General features: G+C 53.3%; 4 protein-coding genes and 1 pseudogene across 4 annotated transcripts in view; 3 read left to right on the top strand and 2 right to left on the bottom strand.

The window, feature by feature from the left end:
* The window catches only part of LOC138165038 (ATP synthase subunit ATP5MJ, mitochondrial pseudogene), a 48,766-nt pseudogene extending 32,781 nt beyond the window's left edge, over nt 1–15,985 (top strand).
* Nucleotides 1–26,983, top strand: part of LOC138165029 (nuclear autoantigenic sperm protein-like) — a 570,370-nt gene that overhangs the window by 32,787 nt on the left and 510,600 nt on the right. The window lies entirely within an intron of this gene.
* LOC138164755 (protein KASH5-like) lies at nt 410–7,827 on the bottom strand. Its single transcript, XM_069092718.1, has 11 exons — nt 7,652–7,827; nt 7,142–7,562; nt 5,593–5,632; nt 5,203–5,381; nt 5,016–5,097; nt 4,716–4,875; nt 4,401–4,468; nt 3,150–3,217; nt 2,707–2,807; nt 1,135–1,265; nt 410–812 (listed from the first exon to the last, which is right to left on the bottom strand). The coding sequence occupies exons 1-11, from the start codon at nt 7,825–7,827 to the stop codon at nt 688–690; spliced, it is 1,551 nt and encodes a 516-aa protein (XP_068948819.1). The 3' UTR covers nt 410–687.
* LOC138165026 (cyanocobalamin reductase / alkylcobalamin dealkylase-like) lies at nt 7,586–13,441 on the top strand. The gene is made up of 4 exons (XM_069093092.1): nt 7,586–7,909; nt 10,596–10,790; nt 11,056–11,208; nt 12,067–13,441. Exons 1-4 carry the CDS (start codon nt 7,826–7,828, stop codon nt 12,469–12,471), a joined length of 837 nt encoding a protein of 278 aa, XP_068949193.1. The 5' UTR covers nt 7,586–7,825; the 3' UTR covers nt 12,472–13,441.
* Nucleotides 14,456–23,460, bottom strand: LOC138165036 (peroxiredoxin-1). The gene is made up of 6 exons (XM_069093132.1): nt 23,335–23,460; nt 21,470–21,586; nt 19,574–19,727; nt 18,915–19,037; nt 18,548–18,678; nt 14,456–14,901 (listed from the first exon to the last, which is right to left on the bottom strand). Exons 2-6 carry the CDS (start codon nt 21,573–21,575, stop codon nt 14,816–14,818), a joined length of 600 nt encoding a protein of 199 aa, XP_068949233.1. The 5' UTR covers nt 21,576–21,586; nt 23,335–23,460; the 3' UTR covers nt 14,456–14,815.

The raw sequence follows: 26,983 nt of genomic DNA, 5'->3' as shown, positions 1-26,983 counted from the left end.
AGGAATGACCTGTTGGGCCCACAGCTGTCCTGCTCTGCCAGCCCCATTTTGACATCTCTCCCATGGATCTTGTGACCATCAAGTATTGCTTAGTCTAGACTAAGGGGGAACCTTAGTCTCTTAATGCTGGCTGCAATGCCACATGATACAGGCCACCTAGGAATCTCATAGCCTAACAGTTAAGAAAGACTCTTTTAACCAGGCCCAGCCCCAGGTGGGAAGCTGGGGAAGAAAGGCAGCTGGAGAGGGCTGGGAGCCAACCAGCTACTCCAACTGGCCCAGGATGGATGAGAAATGAAGACCCACCCACTGAATCCCCCCTCACCGGGTCTGCTTCGGGCCTGCCATCCTGGGGATCAGCTTACACCCTGGGTGGGAAAACCTTCATTAAGGACTACAGTGGGCAAGATATAGTTAACACTTTTTATTCCAGATTTGGAGGATAGGGGAAAGGGAGAAATCTTAGGGGAGATGAGGAGGAGGAACAAAGAGGAGCCAGCGAGCAGAGTGCAGGGATTTGGGGCCAGCAGCCCCTCAAGAAACCTTCTAGGAGGAGAGAAAGCCACTCAAGGCCCCTTGAGGAAGGGGAGGCTGCTGAGAATGAGTTGCTTCACTCTGTCCAGAGGCCTTTCCTTTGTCCTTCAGCAAGCCAAGGCGTGGAGAGCTAGCCAGTCCATTCAGAGGTCACTAAGAAGCAGCTTGGGTGCCTTGCTCAACTGTCTGGGGGCCCCACACAGGAGGCCTGGACATGCTGGGCTCCGTGCTGGATCCAGTGCTGGACTCGGTGTTATTCTGGAGGTCTGCTGGCATGGCTGAGGGGGGCAGGCCCAGGGTCTTCCTGTACTCTGGGCCATATAGCTCCCCAGGATCAGCACAGGGATGGGGATAAAGGGTACAGAGGAAAGAGCCCTAACTTGACCACTACCTTGTGGCTGGGGTCCTTTAGAGGAAATGAGGCCAAAAGGTCTGAGCCTAATCTGCCCAGAAGAGGTGGAGGAAGGTCCTAAAGCAGGACGAAAGGGAACTGACAGGAAGACAGTGAAGTATGCTGGGCCCCAGGGACAGTGGTTGGAGGTGGGCAGGGAAGGCATGGAGAGGACACACAAGCTTCCAGGCCTAGTCGAGCTCACCTACCTGTCTCCCGAGAAGGTACATCCCAGCTGCTGTCACTGTCTGGGAGGCTCAGGTCAGAGCTAGAGATGGCAGAGTCTGGTCGGGGTGGGGGATCCCCTCGCACCTGGACCTGCAAAGAACATACCATGGCCCTGTGGGGGGCCCTCAGGGTCAGGCAAGAGAGTCCTGGGCAATGGGTCACAGCCTGATGCCATCACAGCCTCACAGGGCCTGGGTCCCTATCTTCTCTAACACTGCTCTATATATCTCCCCCTACCCAGACCTGACTCAGTTTCTCCTAAATGGGAGGTGAGGACCACAGAAACCATGAGGGTTGAGGGAAGGGTCAGACTAATGAGGAATAAGAATTTCAGATTTGAGAACTAGTAACATGCTCCTATAAAAGGCAGAGGGAGCTGTCAGCTTTTGCCTTTCCTTGTGTCCTCAGGGCTTATCACAGTGTGCAGCACAGAGCAGGCTTACTGGGGAGGTTTGCCATTCCTTCTCTAGCTCACTTGACAGATGAGGAAACTGAGGCAAACAAGGTTATGTGACTTGCCCAGGGGCACACAGTTAAGTGTTTGAGTCCAGATTTGAACTCAGGCTTGACTCTAACCACTACACCACCTAGTTGCCCATACAAAGTAGGCACTTGAGGTTAAGAGAGATGAAGCAGCCTGCTCTGGGTCACACAGGCAGGCTCAGATCTTCCTGACCTGAGGCAAGCAAACCATCCACTCCAGCAGGCACTGAAGCCATGGAGGGAGGGAGGAGAAGGCGCAGGTGAAGGAGCATATTAATAATGACCATTAGGAACACTAATATCAGCTAGCATTTATGTAGCACATGAAGGTTTGCAGAGGGCTTTGCATGTGAACCTCACAACAACCCTAGCAGAGGCTGTTGTTATCACCCCCACTTTATAGATGAGGCCTGAGGCACATGGAGCTGGCAAACGTGGGGACAAGATCTGAACTCGGTCCTCTTCGCTATGCTGCCTGCTCCCCTCCCTGCACTAGACAGAGGACTGGCAGACTTGGGTTCAAAGCCTGGACCAAATGCCTTCCAGCAGCATGAGCCCAGGCAAGGCTCCCTCTCTGTGTAAAACCAGAATAGAGATATGGTTCCCCCTTCCCTCCCAGAGAAGCAGGTCTGGCCAGCCTCAGAGCCAGAGTCGGGCTGGCCTTCTCCTCACAAGTCTGGGATCTGGGCCAAGACTCTTCCAAAGATGCCACACTCCCTCCCTCTGGCTCTCCAACAGGGCTGGGCTCAGGAGGCAAGGCCTCTGTCCCCAGACCTCTCCCAAGCTCTGTCCTATTGGGCCCTGCTCTGCCTCCCCTCCTGCCTGCCTTTCCTAGCAGTGTATATGGGCCAGGCCCTGCAGGAGCAGAAGGGACCCCAGGGGTGGGAGGAGGTGCAGGAACCCCAATTTTGTGCTTAACACAAGGGAAAGAGAATCCAGTAACCTCCAAAGCCAGGTGATAACTAGGAGCCCATCTCCAAACTTACTGAGCCCCGCCCAGGAGCAGGGGGCACCGTAACCCGAGTGGAAGGGCAGGCCCATTACCTCCCAGACCCAGCTGCGACCCAGACCTGACAACATCGATCTCCCGACGAATATCCTGGGCCTCCACCCTGACAGCGTCCACCACCTGGCTGTGGCCTTCCTGATCATTCTGTACCTGCTCCAACACCTGCCCAGGCACAGATGCCAGATGGTAATGACCCCAGAACTTTCCCTTCACTCAGGCCCTCCCCCCACTCCCCTATGATGCTCTCAATGAGCTGGGCCCCTTAGGGTGAGGTAGGGGGAGTTCAGGGAATGGCAGGAAGGGAGCTCCCTAAAGGTGTGCTGCTAGAGTGAGAGGCAGCAAGGCCATTTCTCCAGGGCACTCCACCCTTCTATTAGCATAGCAGAAAAAAACATCAGAGCTGGTTCAAGCTAGAATGAACAGCCCCATCTCAAGATGACTTTCAGAGATGACCCCCTGCCAGGGATAAGGATCCTGCAAATGCTGGGGCTTCAGGATGCCTACCTTCCAGCTCTGCCCCTGAGCCTGCCTGGCCTCAGCCATCTGTCTCAGTAACAACTCCTGCTGTTGGTCTGAGGGAAAAGGAGAATGTCAGCAATGTAGCCCAGGGACAGGGACAGAGGAGAAGGAAAAGAGAAGCTTCTTCCTTCTCCTTCCCTAGCCCCTCTCCCTTCCCTTCTCTCCTCTCCTCCTCCTTCCTTCTTTCCTCCCTTCCTCCTCTCCTCCTTCCTTCTCTCTTCCCTCCTCTCCTCTTTCCCTAGTCCCTCTCCCTTCCCTTCTTTCCTCTCTGCCCTCCTCTCCTCCTTCCTTCTTTCCTCCCTTCCTTCTTTCTCTTCCCTCCTCTCCTTCTTCCTTCCTTCCATTCTCCCTTTTCTCCTCTCCTTTCTTCCTTCCTCTTTCTTTTTCTTCCCTCCCTCCCTTCAATGCTTGGCTCTTTCACTCTTTCATTTACTTTGAATGGATGGAGTTGAACACCTGAAGATCATGAGACAAAAGCAATGAAGGCTTGCCTCTCCCCCCTCTGCATGGTCAACCATTCCAACACTTTCAATCAGCTGCCTCCGGGAAAGTTCAAAGCCCTGGCCTGAAGCCCTCTTAACCTTATGTGACTCATGTGGCATCACTCTCCTCTGCACATGCTCTCAGGTAGCCAACCAGGATTTCCTGTCCTGAAGCCATACTGTGTGCTCTCTGGCCTCCAGGACTTTGCTCCGGCTGTCCCAGCACCTGGAATGCTCTCCCTGTCCTGTCTACCCGAAAGCATTCGTTCCAGCCCATTTCCCTCCCCGATGTCAGTTCCTCACTGCCACACTTATAGCTGCCTATGTTCCAGGCTTAGATGATCCTCATGGACTGTAAGCAGCTGAAGGGCAGAGTCCTGGTCTTATGTGACTTTGTATCTGGCCTAGTCCCTATCATACAGCAGTACCCGTGTACATTTGGTAAATCCTTGGTGAGGGAATGAATGAATGAATGAATGACATGCACGTACTCCCAGGCTCTCCAGGATGGGGGGCATGGTAGAGCTCATCTAACCCAGTGCCCTCATTTTGCTGATGAGGAAACTGAGGCCTAGAGAGGGAAAAGAGCTCAGCCTTGATCACAATGGCTAAGTGACTGGGCCAGCTGGCATCCCACGGGGCCTCCTGCCTCCCTGAACACACTCTTAGAGGAGAACCAGCCTTCAAACAGGCCACAGATAAGCCTCAGGGGAGGGGAAGGCTGTGGGAGATTGGGGAAGGGAAACCCACTCACCCAGCTGGTCTCGCAGAAGCTTCAGCACCCCTCGAACAGTCTCACACTCCTCCCACAGCAGCTGGCGACTGGAAGGGTCAGTGGGTCAGCGAGGCAGGATGCCAAGGCATCTATGTGCAATTGATTGGGAAAGAAGGGAGGAGACCACCCAGCCAATCCTGCTCCTTCTCACAGAGGGCACAGGACCAGTCCCATCCAGCTAAGTCTATGCAGGAGAGACTCCCTGGGAGTCATCATCAGACTGCCTGGGAAAGGTCGGGGGCCAGGGCCAGTCGAGGGCCACAGGTGGGAGGGTCCCAAGAGGTAAATACTCACTCATTCTGCAGCTCCTGGCGCAGGAGGGAGGTCACATTGGCCTCCCCAGGATGGGCCTGCAGTTGTCGACGCAGGCTCTGCAGCTCTGAATTCAGGTCGTCCACGCGTTGCTCCAACCTTGCTCGCCCTTCAGCGGCCCCTCGAAGCCGGCCCAGCTCCTCTGGGCAGCAAGGGGGGGTGTCATCCCAGCCCCCCACCCCCTGCTTCCCTCTCCCATGATGGGGGGGACCATCCTAGAGCGTGCCTTCAGGGACTTCAGGGAGGGATGCCTACTATTTGGGCCCTGCCTCCCAGAGTTACCTTCGAGATCATTAATCTGACATCTCTGACGCTCCCTGTCTTCCATCAGGCCCTGTACAGCCTGACTCATCAGCACTGTCACCTGGATCAGGCCAGAAAGAAAAGTGTTTCCCTAGGCCCCAGAGGAGCAAGAGATCTCTACCCCCACCCTCACCCTGCCCCGCCCCCGATCCATTCCCCAGTGCACCTGAGCCTGGGTCCGGAGCTGGCTCCGAAGAGTGGTGATTTCATCCCACAATGACAAGGAGAAGCAGGCATCATCCCAGCCCTGCCCCCCAGGGGGAGGGTGCAGGGCCCAGACCTGACCAGGTAGTTCTCCTTCAGGATTAGAATGGGGCATCCAGGACCCAGAAGGAGCCAAGCTAGCTGAAGAAGGTAAGAGGTGAAACCAAGACTGGAACACATGGACCAGGCCCTTTCCCAAGAGAAAGACAGGCCTGGGGCCTTGGGAGCAGAGGTGGCCAGATTCCCCTTCAGGGTGGAGGATAGGAGGAAATGATCATCAGTGGAGGAGTGGGAAAAGTCAGAGGGAAGGAAAAGGGCTGGCATGTGAAGAGAGGGAGGGTAATATACTTACAATTTCCCGGTGAAGAGACGCCAAGGGGGCAGAGACGCTGCTGCAGGGCAGGAGAGGAAAAGCAGGAAGGGAATGGTCATTTCTGTCAGATCCTGCTCCCAGGAACAAGACCTGGCTTCTCCTGAGCTCCCGCCACCCCCTCCTGGCTTCGAAAGTCCCAGAGCTATAGCGATACAACAATCCAGACAACTTTAAGGACCTATGATGAAAAATGCTATCCATCCCCAGAGAAAGAACTGATGGCTCCAAATACAGATGGAAACATTTTTTTTTACCTTTTTGGGGGGAGGAAGGCAGGGAAATTGGGGTTAAGTGACTTGCCCAAGGTCACACTGCTAGTGTTAAGTGTCTGAGGTCCTATTTGAAATGAGGTCCTCCTGACTCCTGGGCCGGTGCTCTATTCACTGCACCACCTAGCCACCCCCAAACATACTTGTTAAACTTTCTTTTTCTTGAGTTTATTTTTGCCTGCGTTTATGGAAACGTTTTGCCCGACTACACATATATAACCTATATCAAATTGCTTGCCTGATCTCAATGGGGGGTGGGGAGAGAGGAAGGAAATTTGGAAAGGTTTTAAAAAAGAATGTTAAAGGTTGTTTTTACGTGTAATTAAGGAAGAATACAATAAAGAGGAAATCCTATTTTTAAAAAAAGAGTTATGTAACTTTAAAAAAAGAGAGAAAAGAGCTGTGGCTAGGTGGTGCATTGAATAGAGCACCGGCCCTGGAGTCAGGAGGACCTGAGTTCAAATCCAGGCTCAGACACTTAACACAAAAATAGCCATGTGACCTAGGGCAAGTCACTTAACCCCAACTGCCCTACCTTCCTCTCTCCAAAAAGCAAAAAATAAATAAACAAATAAAATTTTAAAAAAGAGAAAAGAAAGAAGGCCAGAGAGCTGGCAAGGGTTTCCTGGCCTATCTGGTCCAGTTCATTTCACTGGAAAGCAAAAAGAGGCGCAAAGCAGAGGAGCCGGACCCCAACCCTAGGGCCCAGTGACTTTTTGCTAAGTCAACCTTTAAATTCTCCCAGGAAACGGGCATAGGAGGGTCCTCAAGAACGAGGCCAGAGACCACCTGCTCTCAGAGGGGGTGAGCTGCGACCCCCAACGACCAACCCGCTTGCACGTTGCTGGGGGGGAGGGGCAGGTTTAGGGATTCCTAAGGGGACAGGGAGGCGTCAAGGCCAGCTCAGGGCCAAGCGGGAGGAATGGTCAGGCTCCAGCCCATCCTGGGGTCACGGTCAGACTTCCCAGAAGTCCCAGAAGGCTTGGAGGGCCCAGACCTAGTGCTAATCTCTCCTCCTAGGAGGAGGGGCTGAGGTCAGGGCTCCGGGAAGGGCGGGGCGATCCGGGCCTTGGAGGAGTGGTCTTCTCCAGAGCTCCGCCCAGAGGCGGGGCTGGATGCCCGCTAGCGCCTAGGGGGTGTGGCCAGGCCCCCAGGATAGGGCGGACCTGCTGGGGGGCGTGGCCTATGGGGCGGGGGACTCCTGCGGAACTGGCTGCGCTTCCCTTGCGCTGCCGCCCGGCGGGCCGAAGGCTGCTCACCTTGATCCGGGCCACATTGCCGTCGGTGACCTGCAGCAGCGAGTCGAGCTTCTCAGCCCAATTGGAGTCCTCGGAAACCGGGGACAGTATCCGGCGCGGCGGCTCCAGGGTGGAGGACGACAGGCCGCGGCCGAGGCCCGAGGGCGGGGGAGCGGGGCTGCGCAGGGCTCTCCGAGGGCCAGGCCGGGCCTCCTTCGGAGCCAGGCCGAAACTCTCCGGGTAGGAGGCGGCCCCGGCGGCGGGGGCGCTGCCCGGGGCTGCCGCAGAAGCCGGGGCTTGGTACGCACGGAACTCAGCGAGGGCTCCAAACTGCGGAGCCCGCCGCCGCCCGGCCCCCGGCCCTCGGAGCCATGGCCCCTGATTCGCCCCCGCCGACGCTACCCAATTCAAACATAGCGCTCCGGCGCCGCCGCGGGGCCTCCTGGAACACCGAGTCCGCCACCCGCAGCCGCAACGGGCTCAGCACGGCTCCCGAACTACGACTCCCAGCAGACTGTGCGCTCGCCCCACCCGCCAACGTCAGCCTCGAAGCCTGCCAGGAAGGCCAGGCCGCCAGGCTGCGTAGCCGTTGTCCCTGCGCTTCTGCGCAAAGAACTACATATTCCAGCAGGGAGCGCGCCCGCCCCGGCGCCCCATGGGAGCTGTGGATAGAAGTGCGCGGGCAGCCTGGAGCCCAGAGCCCACATGATGGAGCCGAGGGCGGCTGAGCTGGAGCAGCGGATCCGGGCCGCGCTGGGACCCTTCGGCTTCGAGGTGCACCCCTTCCAGGTGAGCATGCGCGGCTCCGCCGGTGATTCGCTGGAAACTGCGGAGAGGGAAGGTCGTGGGGTGCACGAGGCGAATTGGAAGGCTCCCTGACGGTGCGATGCCCCTTGGGCCTCACACTGGCATCTGGCCAAAGTTCATTTGACCTTCGGACAGCCCCAGGACGGTAGGGTGTGGGGAGGAGGAGAGGGGCAGACCGGGCCCCTCATTAGCACTGAGCCCCCCAGGGGTGGGGACCCCACTAGCCCAGGCTGGAACAGTGAATCCACCCAAAATCTGGCACGGCCCCCCTCCCGCCTTGATCCTGAGCTCACTCCAGCCACGTGTCTGGCATGGTCTTGACACCAAGCCAGGACAGCGGCCAGGTGGGCAGAGGTCGGAGGGAGAGTGCTTTCCTGTCCACGGTGACTCCAGGGAAAGATGTCAGAAGATCACCAAAGCCAGCACTGATGGCAGGATCCACGGAACCTTTACACGGAGTCGTTTTTCCAGGCCAGGTGGGCACAGCCGCAGGAGACAGGTGACTGTGCTGGCTGGAGGCAGAGGCTGGCCAGGAGGGCGCCACGACTGACTTGAGAGGGACCTGCCCCTGGCACAGCCCACCAACAGCCTGGCACTGTAAGAAGCAGGACCAGAAGCCAAGCAACAGCTCTGTGGCTCAAACCCAGAGCCAAGTGGCAGATTTAGTGCAGGTTGGTAAGGAGTGGGCCTGTGCCCAGGGAGGGAAGAGCAAGGCAGTCACCGGCCTGAAACTATGTACTGGGCACTGAGCAGAGCAGAAGCAGCAGACCTTCAGGCCAGTTCTCAGATTCAACCCCCGCCCTGGGTCTGGAGCCTGCTCCTGAACCCAGCACAAGAAGCTCAGATGTGGTATCATGTAGTGTGCTCTGAACCTGCAGGACCTTCCAGGTAGCTGAGAGGCTTGGAGCCACCTCCTGGGGCTCCAACCAGGATGTCCTACAGTTGTATGTGGTCAGGAGCTTGTAAACCTCAAACCAGGTGGGTAGTGATCAGACTTCACCCTGTATCAAGCAGCTTTGGTGTACTGAGAGCTTACTGGTTTCCAGCCTGATTATCTGAGGTCTTTGAACAACATATCGCTGAATACACAGAAAAAGGAAGTACATACCTCAAGAGAGTATGAAGCAGGACCCAATATGGCCCAAACATTTCCTCTAGAAGTACATAGAATCTGACTAACAAAGTCCCAAATAGAGACGTGAAGCTGGAAAAATGAGCAAACCAAAAAAAGGCTCCCATCGCAAAGACCAAGTGTGCTAATAGGCATGCCAAAGACACTTAACTCAGAAAAAATAAAATTACAAGCAAAACATCAAAAACATGCCTTGGCCATAAGGTCAACTAGAATCCCTGGAAGAAACAAAGGAAGCATTTTTTTTTTTAAGCAATCAGGGTTAAGTAACTTGCTCAAGGTTACATGGCCAGTTATTTCTGGGTGTGGTGCTGAGTATCTGAGCCCGGATTTGATCCAGGTCATCCCAACACTGGAGCCAGTGCTTTTACTCGCTGAGCTATCTGGCCACCCCTAAGCAATTGGGGTTAAGTAACTTGCTCAAGGTTACACTGCTAGGTGTTTCTGGGTGGGTGCTAAGTGTCTGAGCCCGGGATTCGATCTCCAGGTCAGTCTGACACTGGAGCCAGTGCTCTTACTCGCTGTGCTACCTGGCCGCCCCGAGGAAGCATTTTTAAAAGTTAAAAATTATTTTATAGTTGGAAAGAGAGTGCTGGAGAAAAGGATTGGGAAAGAAATGAGAACTGTGGGAAAAGACTTGGAAGAAGAATTAACCACTCAGCACAAGTGATCCAAAATCTTACCGAAACAATAAACCCTTGAAACAAAATGGACTGAATGACTTCATGAGACAATAAGAAGTATTTTTTTTAAGACAGTAAAAAAAAAAAAGATTTAAGTACTGCTTCATATTAAACAGATCAAAAGATTAGGCTTTCTGAGAGCCAAAACTAAAACCAGAGCTTGGCCAAGAAATCACAAAGGAAAGCTTTCCAGATCTCCTAGAATGGGAGGGCAAAAAGGTAAATAGCATTCACCGGTCACATCCTGAAAAAACCCAAATGGAAATTCCCCGGGGATATCAGAGCCCAAATCCAGAGAGTTTCTGACTGCAATCTGACAGGAGCCAGGGTGCCCAGTGCTGACTTTGACTGCCATTGGCATTGATAACCTTCACTATGCTGCTAGTCAGGCACCTCCCCTCCTCTGAGCCGCTGTCGCCTGTTCACCCCTCCGGGCAGTACTAGTCCTTGCATTTTTAATCAGACACTGACTGCTCCCTGCCAGCTCCTTCACTGAGGGCAAGCAGCCAGCAGTAGGATGGGAAACCTGAGACCTGAGGTGTCTTCCAGCCCTGCCCTATAAAGGGCAGTGCTCCAGGACAGGGGAGGTTCTAAGAGAGGAGGGGACTGGCCCAGGGTCACTCAGCTCAGGCCTGTGGGCAGCTGTGACTCCTCCCTTTCTCTGGCTAAGGCCAAATAAATTGGCCAAGAGCTACTTAACTTGACAGAGGGCTGCTGTAAGGATCACTTGAGCCAAAGGGTGACCTGTAAAGGCCTCTGTTGGTGGCCAAGTCTGGGTAGAAGGGCTAAAGGGACACAGTAGGGATGGACACAGCATATCTCTTTTGAGCACACCCTGCCTGTCTCTACTCAGGTGGGATGGTACAATGCACTGCTACCTCCGGCCTTCCAGTTGCCCTTGCCTGGGCCTACACTTGCTTTTGTGGTCCTCAGCACTCCCGCCATGTTTGACCAAGCCCTCAAGCCCTTCCTGCAGAGTGCCCATATGCAGCCTCTGAAGGACCCCGTGGACCAGTGTGTAGCCTACCACTTCACCAACCTTCAAAAGGTAAGACCAAGCCCCCTGCTCCTCTTTCACCACCTCCTATGAGGCCCCAAGGAAGTGTCTTCCTGCCTTTGGCTCCCCTACTGAACCAGAGACTATCCCATGCTCCTGCCCCCACTGCCAGCCTCTTCCACAACAAAAATCAGACCTTGAGCAGTGCCCCTCTGCCCCCTGAGCCCCTTCATCTCAGACCAGGGGGTCCTCCCAGGCAGATAGAAAGGGGACCTTTGCTTCTGCTGAGATGACTCTATCTCTGTCCCTGTACCAGAGCCTTGCAGAGCAGGAGGTGCACATCATCACTGACTATGACATGCACCCCAACCGGCGGCCCAAAATCTTGGCCCAGACAGCTGCCCATGTGGCAGGGGCTGCCTACTACTACCAGCGGCAAGATGTGGAATCTGACCCCTGGGGAGATAAGGTGAGGTGGGGATCAAGGACTGAGTGTGCCCATGAGGCACCCCAGGTGGAGCAGGAAGGGTGGAAGGGAAGGCCGAGGGAGGTTAGGGGAGGGTATCCTGTTAAGATCACTGCTGCATGGGGCAGCTAGGTGGCGCCGGCCCCGGAGTCAGGAGGACCCGAGTTTGGTTCAGCCTCAAACACTTAACACCCACACAAAAAAACTAGCCTTGTAACCTTGGGCAAGTTACTTAACCCCAATTGCCCTCCAAAAGGCAAAAAAAAAAAAAAAAAAGATCACTGCTGCAGAGTTCCCCAGCTGGCCCTGCTGGGATGGGAGGAGGAGGAAGCTCACCTTCAATCCTGACTGCTTTGTGCTGAGTTCCCTCTGGCCCAAGTCTCTGTTCTTGCCTGCCCCTGCCCCCCCTAATCCTCCCTTCTCTGCCTCTGGCTTCTCCTCATTGCACCCCTCCCCAGCCTGTCTGCCCCTTTGAATGAAGCAAGGATCAGCCCTGGTCAGACCTCACTGGGGTACTGGGTTCAATTCCCCAAGTCACACTGTAGGCAGAGGAACATTGGTGAACAGGATGAGATGGCGAGGGGCCTAGAAGCCAGGAATGGAAGAATTCTGGGTTGGTGGAGGCAGCCCATAGGTGACCCCCGTCCCAGTCAGGAACGCTTTCAAAGGGTTCCTGCTTTGGAATTGAGTTGGATCATATTCCTGATTATGGGATATGGGGCCCTGCAGGTCTTCTCTAATCCTTCATTTTACAGAGAAACAAAAGCTCCCAGGTGGGCCAGGGAGTGGAAGGCGAGGGTGAGTAGGAGCTTAAGGCCCAGGACTCAGTCTCTAGACTTCTTTCCTGCCTCTCTCCCACAGAAGATTGCTGGTGTCTGTATCCACCCACGATACGGGGGATGGTTTGCCATTCGGGGGGTGGTGCTGCTCCCGGGAGTGGAAGTACCTGACCTGCCACGCCTGCCACCTGTCGACTGTGTGCCCACCCAGGAAGGCCGCATTGCATTGCTGGAAAGCTTCAACTTCCACTGGAGAGACTGGACTTACAGGGACGCTGTGGTCCCTGAGGAGCGCTATTCAGAAGAGCAGAAGGCCTACTTTTCAACACCCCCTGCCCAGCGCCTACGCCTGCTTGAGCTACTCAAGGACACCCCAGACCTCCTCAAGTCCTTGGGGGCCCAGCCCAGCGAGACACTGGACCCCAGTTGGGGAGAGGGTCGGGCTGCTCCTAGAAGGGTCTTTGCTACTGTACCACAGGGGACCTAGTCCCCTTTCTTCTCCAGACCTAGCTGCTACCCACTTATTTATGACAGAGGCCTGGCAATGGTATGGAAGGCAAGGACCAAAGAAGGGACAGACACAACTTGATTTTAATTCATAGGAAATTATTTTGGTGAATACTGGGATAGGGCAGTGAGCTCCAGGCACTTTAAGCCATTTCACTATTGGTCCTCAGTTTCTTCATGTGTGAAATGGTCAGAAACCTGTCCTTCAAAGCCCTCCAAGAGGGGCTGAAGCGCTATAGAAATGGGGGCTGTGCCTGCCAGACCATTCTAATCTCATTCCCCCCCCTCCTCCCCATCCTGCCTTCTAGCTGCTATTTCAGGGAAGGTTCTGGGTGGTTAGTGGGTACTGCTGGGCTAAAGGACAAGTCCATTGCTGAACCTTGGGTGTCAGAATCACAGCTGGTACAAATACTTAGAAGGGCTTCTGACCAACTCTTTGGTCTCAACTGGGTCATCAGCTTTCTTGGTTTTAATGCCAGTGACTCCCAGACCTCACCTGCCCCCCTCAGCTTCTGGCACTGAATGTTTTGTGGGGGCAGGTCAGTTAATGCCTTCCCTGCCACCACCCCCTCAAGTTCTCTTTGAAGGATGAGTTCCATCTCCTAAACACCTTATCTAGGGGGTGGTTTCCTTCGGTCAGCCAGAGTTTGTGTTGTTCTGTGGGCTCAGCTAAATCCCTGCTCTGTGCACTTGTTCGTTGACAAAGGTCTTGCCTGGAGGGCCACTGTTTTTTGTGGGACCAAGCCCTAGCTAGCCCTCCTTCCTGGGCAGAGGCCCCACAGTGGAAGCTGTGACCTTGACCTTCCAGGCATGTCTCCCAAGGAAGAGCCGCACTTAATTGTTAAATGTGCATTGTAAACCTGTTTCTGAATGTAAAATCGAGCTAATAGTACCTCACAGGGTTCTTGTGAGAATCAAGAATTAAAACTGCTTTGCCAGTCTTAAAAACCTTACTGGCCTCAGTGGTTACTGTTGGGGAGGGGGGGAGGCGAGGGATGCAGAGGAAGGTGCTATCCTCCCCAGATGGGGTAGGGGCTGGGAGATAATGAGCAAGGAAGGATCCCATGTCTTCAGTTTCTCCCAGAGGAAGAGGGACTGGTGATGTCTTCAGTTTCTCCCAGAGGAAGAGGGACTGGTGTACCACCATATAACCTAGGGCCTTCTGGCTGGCCAGGCAGACTTGCTCATAACCCCCAGCCTAGCCTCATCAGGTCCATGTGGTTGGAAAGGAAATGCCCATCTGGGTATCAGTATGGCTTCCCCTTCCTCCCCCAAGTACAAAACTTGCTGGCCGCTAGCCTGGCTCACTACCTCATGTTCCCCAATGTCTCTAGATCTCGACAGTATCCACCCATCATCTCAAAAGCAAAGGATTCTCAGCTCAAACCTCTGCTGCCGCCAGTCTGGCCTCTCCCATCAGTCTACGGGGCATCCACAAAGGATCAAGAAAGACTACGTGGTATTCAAAGCCTTCAATAAACCTGGGTCTCTTCCTCCTTTGCCCCCAGAGAGGAGCCTGGGCCTGCCCTGCCCCTCCCTCCAAAATCTGCAACCCAGTGGGGTTGGCCCGCCTTGATGTTCCCAATACTTTCACTGGTTGCCCCATCACTGGGATTCATCTCCCTTGCTACTGGAACCCTTTTCCAACCTCCTTAATAGTGCCCTGCCTACTGATTACCTCCTGTACATAGTGCCCGGATGCTGTTTATACACAGCCATTGGTCTATCTCCCACATCAGAATGTAAGCAGGGACTGCCGTTTTCCTTATGTGGAGAGCCTGTTTTACCATCTCGTGTCTCATTAGCAGCATGGCACATGGCTCCCACAGCCTGGGGGCTGGGCCCCTTCCCTCCTTGGCTGACATGCAGAGCTGAAAAGAGGGTGGTGGGTTGCCCCCAACCCCAGGTGCTTCAGGTACTCCCAGCAAGGTCAAGTCACATCTGCATAAACACCCAACACCTGCTTTCTTAGGACAAGTTTAATAGAGCTACAAAACAACAAGGGCTTGAGCCCAAAGAGGTGACTATGGTACAATGTTAACACAGCACTTGGTCATTAAGAGTGAGAAAGAGAGCTGGCAGGCTCAGCCGGTGGGCTGCTGCCCCACGAGAGGGAGGAATGATGTGGATGAGTCAGGCCCCACGAGCAGAGGGCATGCCCAGCTACCCCACACTGCCTGGGCTCCTGCTACAGAGATCTTCCAGCTGAAAGGCTGGAGAAGATCAAGCACGTTTGTCCTGCAGACAGTAGCTAGTGAATCCACAGGCCCCATGGGGGGGGTGGGGGGGGAGGAAGAAGACCCTCCGTGGCTGCCGAGAGCAGCTCACTGCTGCTTGGAGAAGTATTCCTTACTCCCCTGAACATCAGGCTTGATGGTGTCACTCCCTGGTTTCCAGCCAGCAGGGCACACTGAAAGACAAAAGGATGACCCTTCTCAGTGACCTTCTAGAGCCCTTCCTACTTGCAGAAGCCAGGGAGAGAATTCACTGCTTACTCCTAGGGACTGGATGACTGACTACCCTCCAGGTAGGCAGGTCACCAGGCAGTCCTTTATAGCTGCACCTTGTCCACAAAAATAGGGCCACAGATTTGCTGGGGGAACCTCCCAGCAGTGTTAGCACTAAGCACAGTACCCAGAACCCTAGAGAACCAAAAGTTGAAAGAGGCCTTAGAAAGCGTAATTATGCTAGCCTAGAACTCAAGGCAGCTGCCGGCTCAGCAGACAGAACACTGGCCTGGGATCATTAATCCAGCCTCAAACACCACATTGCTGTGTGATCTTCAACTGACTGCCTGACAAAATCAATCTACCAGAGAAGGAAATAGCAAACCACTCCCATCCCTTCCCCACATGGTGACATGACTGAACAACAGAACTCAATGCCAGTGTTTCTCAAGTAGTAACATTCCATGGCAAGTTCACAAATCCACAAAAAAACCTGCCATCACACAAAGAACTGGAAATTGAGGGCATGCACAGCAATAGGGGAATGGCTGAACAATCTGTGGTGTATGAACACTACTGTGCTATAAGAAATGACCAGGCAAGGGGGGGGTCACCTTTCCGAGCCTTTGGCCTTCCGCTGTTCCCTGCTGCCGGCCCAGGCCCCCACGCGCGGCCATTCTTGCAGAAGCCAGCCACGATGTTACAGTACTTAATGAAAAATGTTTGGACACCACTGAAGCCCTACTATACCCAGGTTTACCAAGAGATCTGGGTAGGAATGGGTGTGATGGGGTACATTGTTTACAAAATCAGAAGTGCCGATAAGAAAAGCAAAGCTTTAAAAGGTTCAGGTTCAGCTGCTCCTGCTCATGGACATCATTAACAGGATTTACTTTAGGATTATGCATAATGTGAAACATCAGGCTGGCTGTAAATTTGGGCATTTGACAATAGAAGAAAGGATGCAAAGATTTCCTATGTTAACCTTTTAGGCTTTTGTTCATTCCATGAAATAAAATCATATATATATAAGGACAAAAAAAAAAATGACCAGGCGGACTTCGGGAAAACCTGGAAGGGTTTCCACGAACTGATGCTGAGTGAAATGAGCAGAACCAGGAGAACACTGTTACACAGTGACAGCAGCATTGTGAGATGACTGCCTTTGACAGACTTAGCTCTTTCTCAGCAACACAGGCCTAAAACAATTCCAAAAAACTTAGGATGAAAACGGCATCCACATCCTGAGAAAAGCTCTGGCGTCTGTACATAGATGGGAAGCATACTATTTTCTTTTTCTTCTTTCTGTGGGTTTTTTTTTTTTTTTGCCTTTTGGAGGGCAATTGGGGTTAAGTAACTTGCCCAAGGTTACACAGCTAATTTGTGTGTGTGTGTGTTAAGTGTCTGAGGCCGGAACCGAACTTGGGTCCTCCTGACTCCAGGGCCGGCGCTTTACTCACTGCGCCACCTAGCCGCCCCTTTTTCTTCTGTTTTGTGTCTTCTTTCTTGTGGTTCCTCTCCTTGGTTCTAATTCTTTACATCATGACTAGTGTAAAAATATTTTGTAAATGTACAGCCTATATCAGACTGCATGCCATCTTGGGGAGGAGGGAGGAGAAAATTTAAAACTCAATCTTATGAGAAGTGAATGCTGAAAACTAAAAATAAATCATTAAAAAAAAACTTGCTGGGGCAGCTAGATGGCGCAGTGAGTAAAGCACGGGCCTGGGAGTCAGGAGGACCCGAGTTCGATTGTGACCTCAGACACTTAACACACACACAAAAAAACTAGCTGTGTAAGATACTTAACCCCAACTGCCCTCCAAAAGGCAAAAAAAAAAATACCCCCCCAAAAAATTGCTACCACAGAAAGGAATTTGAGAGAATACTTCAGAACTGAACTATCCTCCTCAAGCTCCAGTTCAGCTGCCCTGAGGGTGGTGTCAGATGAGACCCTGAGACCTTTACAAGGTACTCAAAGGAATAGGCTGAGTACACAGACCATTAACAGGGGCCTTAATATGAAGCCTCTTCTTCCCTCTTTTGGGAAAACACTACATCTAACTGCCAACCACAGCCACCTCTGGTTAAATATCCCTAGCTCCTTCCCCCACTGCTCTTTGGCCATATCTTGGAGCAAGGCAGGGTGGCTGAAGAAAACCGGGGAGAGGAGGAGGGGCGGTGTGCCTGCTGGCTTGCTGGCAAGAACAGTCTGAACTTCTGAACAGTCTGAACTGAAGTTCAGAAGGCTGAACTCCAAGTGTCCTCTATCATCATGACTTCCCTTGCTTCCATGCATGAAGCCCTTCTGTCCTCTTTGCCACCTGGGCAAGTAACCCAAGGTCTCCAGAAATGGCTGCAAAGGCTTTCAGGGGGATCAAAATCTCAAGGAACTGCCTTCACCCCCACCTCCATCCCTACCCCCTCCCTCCCTAACCTTAGCTGGGATCACTTCCCAGGTGCCCAGGCCAGCCTGTGGCTTCAGTTCTGAAATCCATCTGACATGACCTGAAAACCCTGGGACAGGTCCCTGCCCCTCCTTGAGCCTCTATAAGAAGATGAGTCGATAAAACAAGAGGCCTCCAAAGAACCTCCCAGGTCTTCCTTTATATTCCTCAAAAATCCTTTCCCCTCTCACTCTACCTGCTGAGGGATAAATATACTAGAAGTCAAGTTGGAGAAAATTTTACAGAAACAAGATGACCAGAAAGAAAGGGGGAGTCAGTGCCATGTGCCCTCAAGTCAGGAGCAGCACTTGGGTCTGCCATCCAACCCGTCTTCACTCTCCCCAGGCCAGGATCATGACCATGAAAGTGAGCAGAAGCCAAGCTCTTCAGGTAGGGTCCCCAATCCTCCAAGCTGTTACAGGGTGGAAGGGGAGTAAAGGTAGAGTCCTAAGGCTCTGACTGGGAAGAAAGCCTCTCCCTCTTCATTTTTCATGGCTAAGTGGGAATGCACAGGAGCCCAGAAAGGTTTGCTTCATGGATGTTAAGCTGCACTCCCAAATATCCCAATCTCAAACGTACAGTTGAGTTGCCAAGGCTTGTTTCTACCTCCAGACAGCCCAGCCTCTTGCCTCTTCTCTTAACTCCCAAGGCCCAGCAAGGTAAGGCTCAGATGAAGGTCATTCATCCCCTCAGGCCTGAACTACAACCATCCTCTGGTCAAACTCTTTCAAAGCCCTTGTCTGACCACTGGGGGTCAGAACTGGGTGGGGGCCCTCCAACCAAAGAACTCAACTCAAGGATCAGCTCTTTTTACTTTGTTTTTCTCAGTTTTATGCCAAATGTACACAATTCTACTTACAGCAGCACATGCATTTATCTAAGTAAATAATAAGGGAGACAGCAGAGTACTCCATATGCCCAAGCCTCATTTTTAGACTGAGCCCTGATACCAAAAGATGCCAACGTCTGCTGGGCTCACTCTACTTTTCCAAGCAGGCATTAGCCCTTTTATGTTCTGTTCTCAAGGGAAAAAACAAACTCTGTCCCCTTCCCTCCCTTGAAGGTGGCCCCCCACCCACCTCTCCAAACAGTGGCTGCCTTCCCTTCCTCCCTCTTTCTACCTTGGCTTCTCCCCACCCCTTCACCTCTCTGTAAGGCCTACCTTCACCATACTTGTCTGTGAACTGGAAGGCCTGGACAAGCCGAAGAGTTTCATCTACAGAGCGGCCCACGGGAAGGTCATTGATGGTGATCTGGCGAAGGATCCCCTTCTCATCAATGATGAAGAGACCCCTAACAAGGAAAAGACACCTAGCTAGCACCAACCCTTCACTGCAGAGTTTTAGAACTAAAGAAGTCAGCTGACACCAGGAGAACCGGTCTTTAATACTCCTGAATTTATACAAATAGGTCCCGAGTACCACATTCACCTCTCCTTTATAGGCCCCAGCATCCAGATGGGCCTAAGGTCTAAGAGGTTGCTGAAATCCAGGAGGAGATACCCAATCACAATTTATATCAATGCTCACCTGAATGAAATTCCCTCATCTGTCTTTAAGACCCCATAATCTTGAGCAATGGTGCGTTTGGGGTCAGACAACAATGGGATGTTCACAGCTCCCAGTCCACCATTCTTCTTGACTGTGTTGACCCTGGAGAAAAGAAAGAAGACACACAATGCAACAGAACTAGTGTAGCAAGTTTTTATTCAGAAAGCTGACCTCCTGAAGGAAAATAACTCCACCCAACTGCCCTAAGGCACTTATAAAAGTAATGGGGCATGAGCTAACTCTCAGGCATGCACCAGCCCAAGCATCTCCTTTCTCTCTTGGCAGCACAGCCCCTGCCTCTGAATTCCTCAGCAAAGCCCTGCCTGCTCTCAGTCACCTCCCTCATCTCTTCCCTTTCAGCTCATATCCTGCTGCCTCCAGGAAAACTCTCCCAGGCCTCCTTCCCAATGAAATCACTTTTAGCATGACTGTCTAATGCCTGTTTACAGCACTTCCCAAATGGGCAATTTCTTATGAACATATTGATTTGGGGAACCTGGGAAGTGTTTGTTCCCTGGTCCTGAAGAGCTCCAGCCAAAGTGCTCAGGAAAGCTTGGCCCTCCTCCCGCTGCTCCCAAGGCCCCGGAACACCAACCAAAGCCAGGCAGGCCACCTAGGCAGGCCACCAGGGGAGTTACCAGGCAAGGTGACAGAAGTGCGAATCCACTGAAGCACCAATCACTTGGCAGTTGATTTTCTTAAATTCTTCAGCTCGATCACTGAAAGCAATAATCTCCGTAGGGCACACGAAAGTGAAGTCCAAGGGGTAGAAGAACAACACGACGTATTTCCCTGGATGGGAAAGAGGACTGATGAGCTCAGATTACCCTGTCTGACCCAAATGACCCAGACACCCTAAACTGGCAGATACATATCACACACACCAGACAGACACACACACACACACAGGCCCAAGAGATCAGACCCTATCAGCTCCTTCCCAAGGAATCCTCCTTGGAAGGAAACTGAGGCATTCTTCCACCCAAGAGCAGGGCCACCTAGTGCTGGCAATGCACAGGGAGGCCTAAGCTGGCCAAGAATCAAGCATCAGGCTATTTGTCCCCATCCCAGGCCCCAGTGGGTCCCGCCTTGTCAAAGCCCTCCACCCTCTCATTTCCTGGCAAGGCTACCTAGACCTCAGAGGGGCTCCACCCACTGTGCAGCATCAGGAGCTGTAGCCATCCCAGGGCATGAGAGCAAAACTAGTGGGATCTTCCTTTATAGAAGGAAGTGAGACTCAGGTGACCAGTCAAGGTGCTAAGAAAGCAGGATTACTAAAACTGAAACCTAGACAATGGGCCAGACTTTCAGCATTGCCCCCCCCCCCAGGGTCTCTCCACCCCTTCCCTTCACTTTCAGTCTAATGGTGGTAGTTCTAATTTTCAGAGACCTAACAGGAAAAGGAGGCAGCACCAATCACCTGAGTACAGACTGTGCTAACATAACTGGCCTGGTCAGAAAAAGGAAGGCTGGGCGGGCCTTCAGTCTGGCACCAGTGACTGACTGGAGGAGACTAGCAGGATATATCAGGGCAGGAATTCCCTAGGGGTAAAGGGGCCCAGGCAGGTGCTCCCTACCGAGAAAAAGTAACAGAAAAAAAACCACTTCCCTGAGGCAGCTTCTGCCCTAAGAGATAAGAGACTGGGCCCTGCTTAGAGGCTGCCTTCAAACGAGGCAGTGGCCCTAGGGACCAAGCTTGGCCCTATCCCAGGAGAATCACGCTGGTAAAACCAGGTCAAGGTTCAGGGATACTCAGAAGTGAAGCAAGGCCAGTCTGGTGTCCCCTCTGAAAGCCAACCTCAATAGGAACATTGTTTATCCCAACAAATCTACCAGGGTCATCCCGTTCCTCAGTGCCCAGGGGAAGGCAGCATCTTGGACTGCTGGCACACTCATGGGAGCCTGCCTCTGGGTGCAGGGCAGTGTGTGCACATATGTACATAAGGGCACGAGGGCTACCTTTCTGCCTCTACTTGCTCTACCAACCAGCCGTGGGCCACAAGGCCCAGAACCCACCGTGCCAGCTGCTCTGCTCATCAGCTTCCTCAAGGGCTTAGCTCTGAAGAAAGGCAGCTGCAGCTACTAAGGAACCTGGACACTCTTGGGACCCAGGAAACCCAGGCCCTCTTCCTTTGCCATTCTGAGGGCCAACTGCACCCCTGACATCCAACCTTGGTGGGGGGAGGGGGCAGTGAAGAGAGCCTTCAGGCAAGGTATAAAAAGGAAAGCAAATTCCTAAGTCAACTGAGTCCCAGGAGGAGAGGCTGGCCAAGGTCCTCTGGGTATCAATCATTTTATGTGAGGAAATCCAAGGCCCTGGGACATCAAAATTGGAGGCAGATGGGGAGGGAAGGGAAAGGGCCACAGTACAATAGTCCCTTGGAACAAGCACAGATCAAAAGAGGTTGGGGGGAACATCACCCAGCCCCAGATGGGAAATAAAAACAGCTCAGAGGAAACTGCACAAAGCTGCCTTTGTTACTGAGATTTGGTTAATCAGGAAATGTAAATTAGGCTCAGGCAATTTAACTCACCTTTGTAGTCCGAAAGGCTGATGTCTTTGAACTGCCGATCAGGCATAACAGCAGTAGCTTTGAAATTGGGGGCTGGGTACCCAATCTTGGCATTTCCAGCAGACATGTTGACAGCAACTGGGGGCCAAGAGGGAAGATGAGTGAGACTGGAAAACCAGCAGTCAGTCCAGTAGTGACTTCAGGAAAGGCACCAGGCTGCCACTCCTCAGCCTGAGGCTGCTCACTTTTCGGAAGCAGGGAGAGGCTCACCTAAGCACCAAACAGACATGCTAGCAGAGACCCAGGGCGGACCACCTTACTGCCTCCTGATCACGTATAGAGAGGCTGCCTAGTCACTTAAAAGGACAGATTTCCTTAAAGCAAAGTCCTGGCCGCCATCCAAAGCTAGAAAGCAATCCCAGCGGTCCTCTCCCCTCGAAGGAGCCAGCAAATTCCCAGGACTGAGGGGTTCTCAGCCAGCTTAGGCAGCAGGGTTTTATGCTGTCTAGACCAGACTCCTCACGGGGAGCGGCTGCTACACTATGGCCCTCTGCCAAACCAGCCAGTCCCGAGGAAAAAGAGGAGAGGTGGGTGGTTTTGCCCTCATGCCCAGGTTCACAATTCTGGTCAGTGCTAAGCAAAGATAAGGAGTTAAGCGGAACTCATTTCCACTCTGAGTAACTGCTCACTGCACAGCCAGGCAGAAACTGCTGTTTCTAAGCCAGGGGCACCGGAAGTCCCCACCTGCCCTCACTCAGCCCAGCTCACAGTCTCACCCACCACAGGAGGGGAGAGGAGAATAGCAGTTTTTACAGCCCCTGTGTGCCAAGCACTCTGCTAAATGCTCTACAAGTATCTCATCAACAAGTACCTCACAACCCGTACCTCGCCCCTCCATCGGGGCTGTTTTATCCTCCTCATTTTACAGCTGAGGAAACAGAAGCAGACGATGCTAAGCGACTTATCCACGCCCTCACAGCAGGGGTCCAAGTTCTAACCACTCCACCACCAGGTAGCTGCCCAGGGAGCACAGAGCGACAAAGGGACGGCCCCTTCGGAACAAGGGGGTTCGCTTCTTCCCCTTTCGAATCCACTTTATCTGAAAGCCCGAGGGTTCCTGCTCCAATACCCCCATCACCATCTCCCTGGACGGACCCAACTTACACGGGCTTTTCCAAGCAGGGGTGCAACCCACCCCACTTGTGACCAGCGCACCCCCACCCGTGGCTCGGGTCTGCAGACGATTTACGGACACTGACTGTCCCTGCGAGGCTGACAGTGCTGCCTACTTTGACAGAGGGGGAAACTGAGGCCAGAGAGGCGGCAGGTCAGTCCCGGGGCGCACCGGGTGGCCCCGGCTCCCGACTCGTCTTCTCGCCTGCCTGGAGGTGACCACAGGCTCGGGGGACCCCCTGACGCAGGCGCTGCTCCACTCCCGGGGAGCATTGGGGACAATGATGTGGAGGGGGCAGGGAAGGAGTCGCGGCCATCCGCTCCTCCTTCCACGGCGCTTCGCTTCCCCCCGAGCCTCAGTTTCCTCGGTGGTCAAAACAGAGAAGGTAACTCCGAGGCTGGGGAGGGGAGGCCCATGCCTCGGTTTCCCCGTTTGTCCCCCGCCTAAACCACGCCTGGTGGCCCCCGGCTTCGATTCCACGATTGACCTTAAAGCCCGCCCCCCCAGGTTCCCGAACACGCCCCCACTCTGGCGGGGCACGTGACCCCACCAGCCAAACAGCGGCCTGGGGGGGGGGGGAGTCCACCTTCCCGAGGACGTCCCGAGCTTCCCAGCCCGCCCCCAGCCTCCGGGAAAGGGGCAGCGTGGCGCCGGGGCAGGGGGTGGGGTAAGGGGAGTGCAGGCCCCGGCTCCGCCCGCTCCCCGGCCTCACCCGCAAAGCTCCACGGACTAGCTTGGAGGAAAGAACAACACGTGAGGACGAGCTGGAGAACGCGAGAGTGCGGCGCCCAGCACAGCCTTTATAAGCGCCTGATCTCGCGAGAGGCTGAGGGCGGGCGGGGGCGGGCCCGTCCTCTAAAGCCACACCCCTCCTCCCTCCTTCCCTCCCTCTCTCCCTCCCCCATCCTCGCTCTCAGCATGACTCGGCACTTTCCAGGGGTTAGGGGGCAGAGCGCCCTTCCCACCACAGACCTCTAGAGGGCCCAGGCTCGGGAGCCTTCTCGCTGGAGCCTCTCCCACACCCCCATCCCCCGGATGTCAAGGCCTCTCGAGCCGGGAAACTCCTTACCCCGCTGCAGATCGCCTCTCTCCCTCCCTGCGGGCCCTGTGTCCCTAAACGCGTGTGTACCTTAGGCAGGCAGTACAGTTCGGAAGCACTTTGGGCCAATCAAACCCAAGCCCTGTTGGACTTTAAAAAATAATAATAATTAATAAGTAACAGTTTAATCACGTTGCATCATCTAAGGGCCCACAACCACAGGTACCACCCGTACAGCCCAAGGTGGTTGTCCTTAGTCAGTCCCTAAGCATTTATTAAGCACCTTCTGCATCCCAGGCCCGTGCTAAGCCGGAGGTCTCGGGTGGAGTGCCCCAAGACTGTGCAGTCCAACGTATCTCTTGGGGACTCCAATCGAGGCCCTGGGTGGATGATGGCTCATGACCTAGGCTGCTAATGCCCAGCTGGCAGGGGTGACTAGGGGTCACTGAGTCAGGACTGCAAAGTGCAAGCTCCAGCCGGGAGCTGAATCCAAGGTGAAATTCAGTAAGAAGAAACAGCAAGTGTAACAAACTTCCAGGAGGGAACAAACTTGGCCGGCCTCGGGCAGCACGAAGGACTGCATTAAGAGAGGTCCAGCTGTCAGGAATAGGGAGCTGAGTGCGGCTCTGGAGCCTGGAGAGAGAGACTCGAGAGAGTGAATTTGTCCGAAGTGAAAGAAGCGCCAGGCACACCACCCGGGTGGGTGCAAAAGAAAAAGGGAACTGCCCTCAGGGAGCTTCTGTTCTGTTTCATTGTGGGGAAGGGAATCCCAGAGAAGACTTGGGGGGAGGGGGGCACCAGAGCTGTCCTCCTGCTTGGCAAGGGCTGTTATATGGAACAAAGATCAGCCTTGCTGTTGAGGAGGCGGGAATCTTCAAAGTGGCCAAATCAGTTCTGGCTCAGTGTTAGGAAACCCTTGCTCTCCTTTGGGGGCTGGCCACTACCTTACAGAAACTCCCAATCCCTGGAGGTCTGCAGAGCGCATTCCTGTTCAGGCACACACAGGTTGGGTTCCATTCTGTAAGAGTGTTACCTGAGCAGGATGAATGCATGGGAAGAGGTGCCAGGGGAGGGCTCAGTGGGCATTGTCCTTGAGTCCCTAGGGCCTTGGGGAAATGCAGAGAGGGGGTGGAGCCAGCTATGGGAGATGAGCCTAGGGCTAGGAGTGGCCTGAGGAGAAGGAAAGAGGCTGGTTTTCCCACTGCTGGGAGGCTCCCGGTAGGGTACTTGCCATCTGATACCTGAGCTGGGCCCAGGAGAGTCTGGAGCCTGTCTCAGTCCCCACTCCCTACCGTCCCACTGACGAATTCTCTCCTCCCCTACTTGGCCTATGTACTGGAGGGGGTGGCTCATTCTCTGTGCCAGGCACAAAGTTTGGGAGCTCCTTAAATACTCGTTGATTGATTGGGTGATTGTGGTATCACTGAAGGTGGGGGAAAATCCAAGGTTATCAAGAACCTGGGAGGCCCCCAGAGGCAGGGAGAATAGTGAGAAAGCTATTACAGTGGTCTAGGCTGGAGTGAGAAGACTCTAGACTGTTGGCAGGAGAGAGAGGGCTAGACTCACTGGTCTCCCTCCTCTGCTCAGGAGTCACCTACTCCAGCTTTCTCCTTTAACACCATAGTTAAATACAGGCAGAATTGTGAGAAGTGAGACTTGAACCGGGGTCAACCTCACAGTATCCCAATGATGGTTTCTGAGGAGTGGGTGCCATCCTTCCTGTCCTCTTCTTCACAGTGGCCTCTCCATGATACCAAAGAGAATGATGATGCCTAGGGAGGAAGGGCAATGTAAAGCCTCTAGGGCAACCTGACCTCAGGGTAGTCATTAGGAATCATTGCTGAGATTTCTGGGGCCCTTTATGGTTACAAAGGTTCCCCACATTCATGATCTCCTTTCACCTCCATCCATAACCTGTTGGGAGGTAACTAGGGCCTCATTAACCCCATTTTATAGCCAGAGAGGTTCAAGGCCCAAGATCTCAGAGCCAGAATTCCCACATTATCATTCTGGAGGCTCTGGCACTTGGTGAAACATTTCTAGCTAGAAAAAAGCAGAAAGAAGGGAATGAAAAGGGACCTGATTTGTCCACCCAGTGCAGCCTCTCAAGGAATAGTTCAGAATATGCTTCAGGGATTTTAGAACAAAGTGGAGGGAGGGGTTTCTAGGTCTGTCGGAAATTTCTCCTCTGAGCAAGTGAGTCCCTGTGCCCTGAGATCTTTAAGTGGGAGACAGACTGAGTGACATGCAGAGGTCTAAGAGGGGGAGATGCTGTCAGATGGCTTCTGTGGATGCCCAAGCCCCTCTCCTGTCTTCTCTGACAAAATTGACTGTTTCTCCTTCTGTGGCTCTTCATCTGAATGCTTTCCACCATGCTTCCCTACTTGCTTCTGTGGATGTCCAAACACATCTCCTATAGTTGCTGTCTGTCCATCTATCTGACAAATGCCTATTTTTTTCCTCTGTTGATCTTCACCCTGATACTTTCCATCAGGTCAGTATTTGACCTTGATGCCGTGTTCATCCTCATGGCTGAAAAAGTCATGCTAAAAAGCATGGGAGAAAGCACACAGCCTTGTTTCACTGCATTGATGAGTGGGAAAGCGTAAGAGCATCGTCCATTATCCAGAACCTGGGCAAGCATTCGGTCATGAAATTGATGTACAATCCCAAAGAACTTCTCCCGGCTACCAAATTTCAACATAATTTTCCGTAAGCCCCAGTATCAAAGGCCTTGGTCAGATCTATAAATGATGTATACAGACCTCTGTTCTGCTCCTGGCATTTCGCTGGAGTTGTTGGGCAGCAAACGCCATATCAACTGTTCCTCAGACCTTTCTGAAACCACACTACCTCTCAGGCAGATGTCCATCTTCCAGCCTATTAAGGAGGACTCTGGCCAGAATCTTGACAGCAATGACTAAGAGAGAGACCCCCCCCCCCCATTGTGATTGTCACAGGACAATCTATTTACTTTTATACAGATGGACAAAAAGACTATCTTATGGAGAACTTGCACAGGTCAAGCGCTCACATGATGGTCAGAAAAAGCCAATCTAAGGCCACTCACTCTCAAGGCCTCTCTTAAGAACTTTGGAATTGATTGTGTGACAAGGGAGACACTGGCACAAGACTGATCATCATGACTTGCCATCTTCAAAGAAGGTTCTGGGTTCTATGAGCACAACAGAATTGAAGAGGCTCCAAAGAATTTCCAGATGCGTAGATTTAGAGAATCCATCCCAAATGTTCACAGGGACTATCTGTGCCCAACTTGTGGTAGAGCATTCCGAGCTCATGTTGCTCTGATCAGCCACAGTCA

Source organism: Petaurus breviceps, unplaced genomic scaffold (assembly GCF_028583685.1).
Source record: "Petaurus breviceps papuanus isolate PSGF00001 unplaced genomic scaffold, PetGlider_PUasm1.0 207, whole genome shotgun sequence".
NCBI classification, from domain to species: domain Eukaryota; kingdom Metazoa; phylum Chordata; class Mammalia; order Diprotodontia; family Petauridae; genus Petaurus; species Petaurus breviceps.
Note: the sequence above shows the minus strand (reverse complement) of the source record. Positions and strands in the feature narration are given on the sequence as shown.

Bases quoted from the DNA above. Each gene is read 5' to 3' on its own strand.
- LOC138165026 (XM_069093092.1), top strand. From the start codon at position 7,826: ATGATGGAGCCGAGGGCGGCTGAGCTGGAGCAGCGGATCCGGGCCGCG. The intron at 7,910-10,595 runs GTGAGCATGCGC...GTCTCTACTCAG, and splicing joins TCGAGGTGCACCCCTTCCAG to GTGGGATGGTACAATGCACT. The intron at 11,209-12,066 runs GTGAGGTGGGGA...TCTCTCCCACAG, and splicing joins CTGACCCCTGGGGAGATAAG to AAGATTGCTGGTGTCTGTAT.
- LOC138165036 (XM_069093132.1), bottom strand. From the start codon at position 21,575: ATGTCTGCTGGAAATGCCAAGATTGGGTACCCAGCCCCCAATTTCAAA. The intron at 19,728-21,469 runs GTGAGTTAAATT...TTTCCCATCCAG, and splicing joins CAGCCTTTCGGACTACAAAG to GGAAATACGTCGTGTTGTTC. The intron at 14,902-18,547 runs GTAGGCCTTACA...TTTGTCTTTCAG, and splicing joins CACAGACAAGTATGGTGAAG to TGTGCCCTGCTGGCTGGAAA.
- LOC138164755 (XM_069092718.1), bottom strand. From the start codon at position 7,827: ATGTGGGCTCTGGGCTCCAGGCTGCCCGCGCACTTCTATCCACAGCTC. The intron at 4,469-4,715 runs GTGAGTATTTAC...TGACCCTTCCAG, and splicing joins CGCCAGGAGCTGCAGAATGA to TCGCCAGCTGCTGTGGGAGG. The intron at 1,266-2,706 runs GTCTGGGTCGCA...GGCCCCCCACAG, and splicing joins CGGGAGATCGATGTTGTCAG to GGCCATGGTATGTTCTTTGC.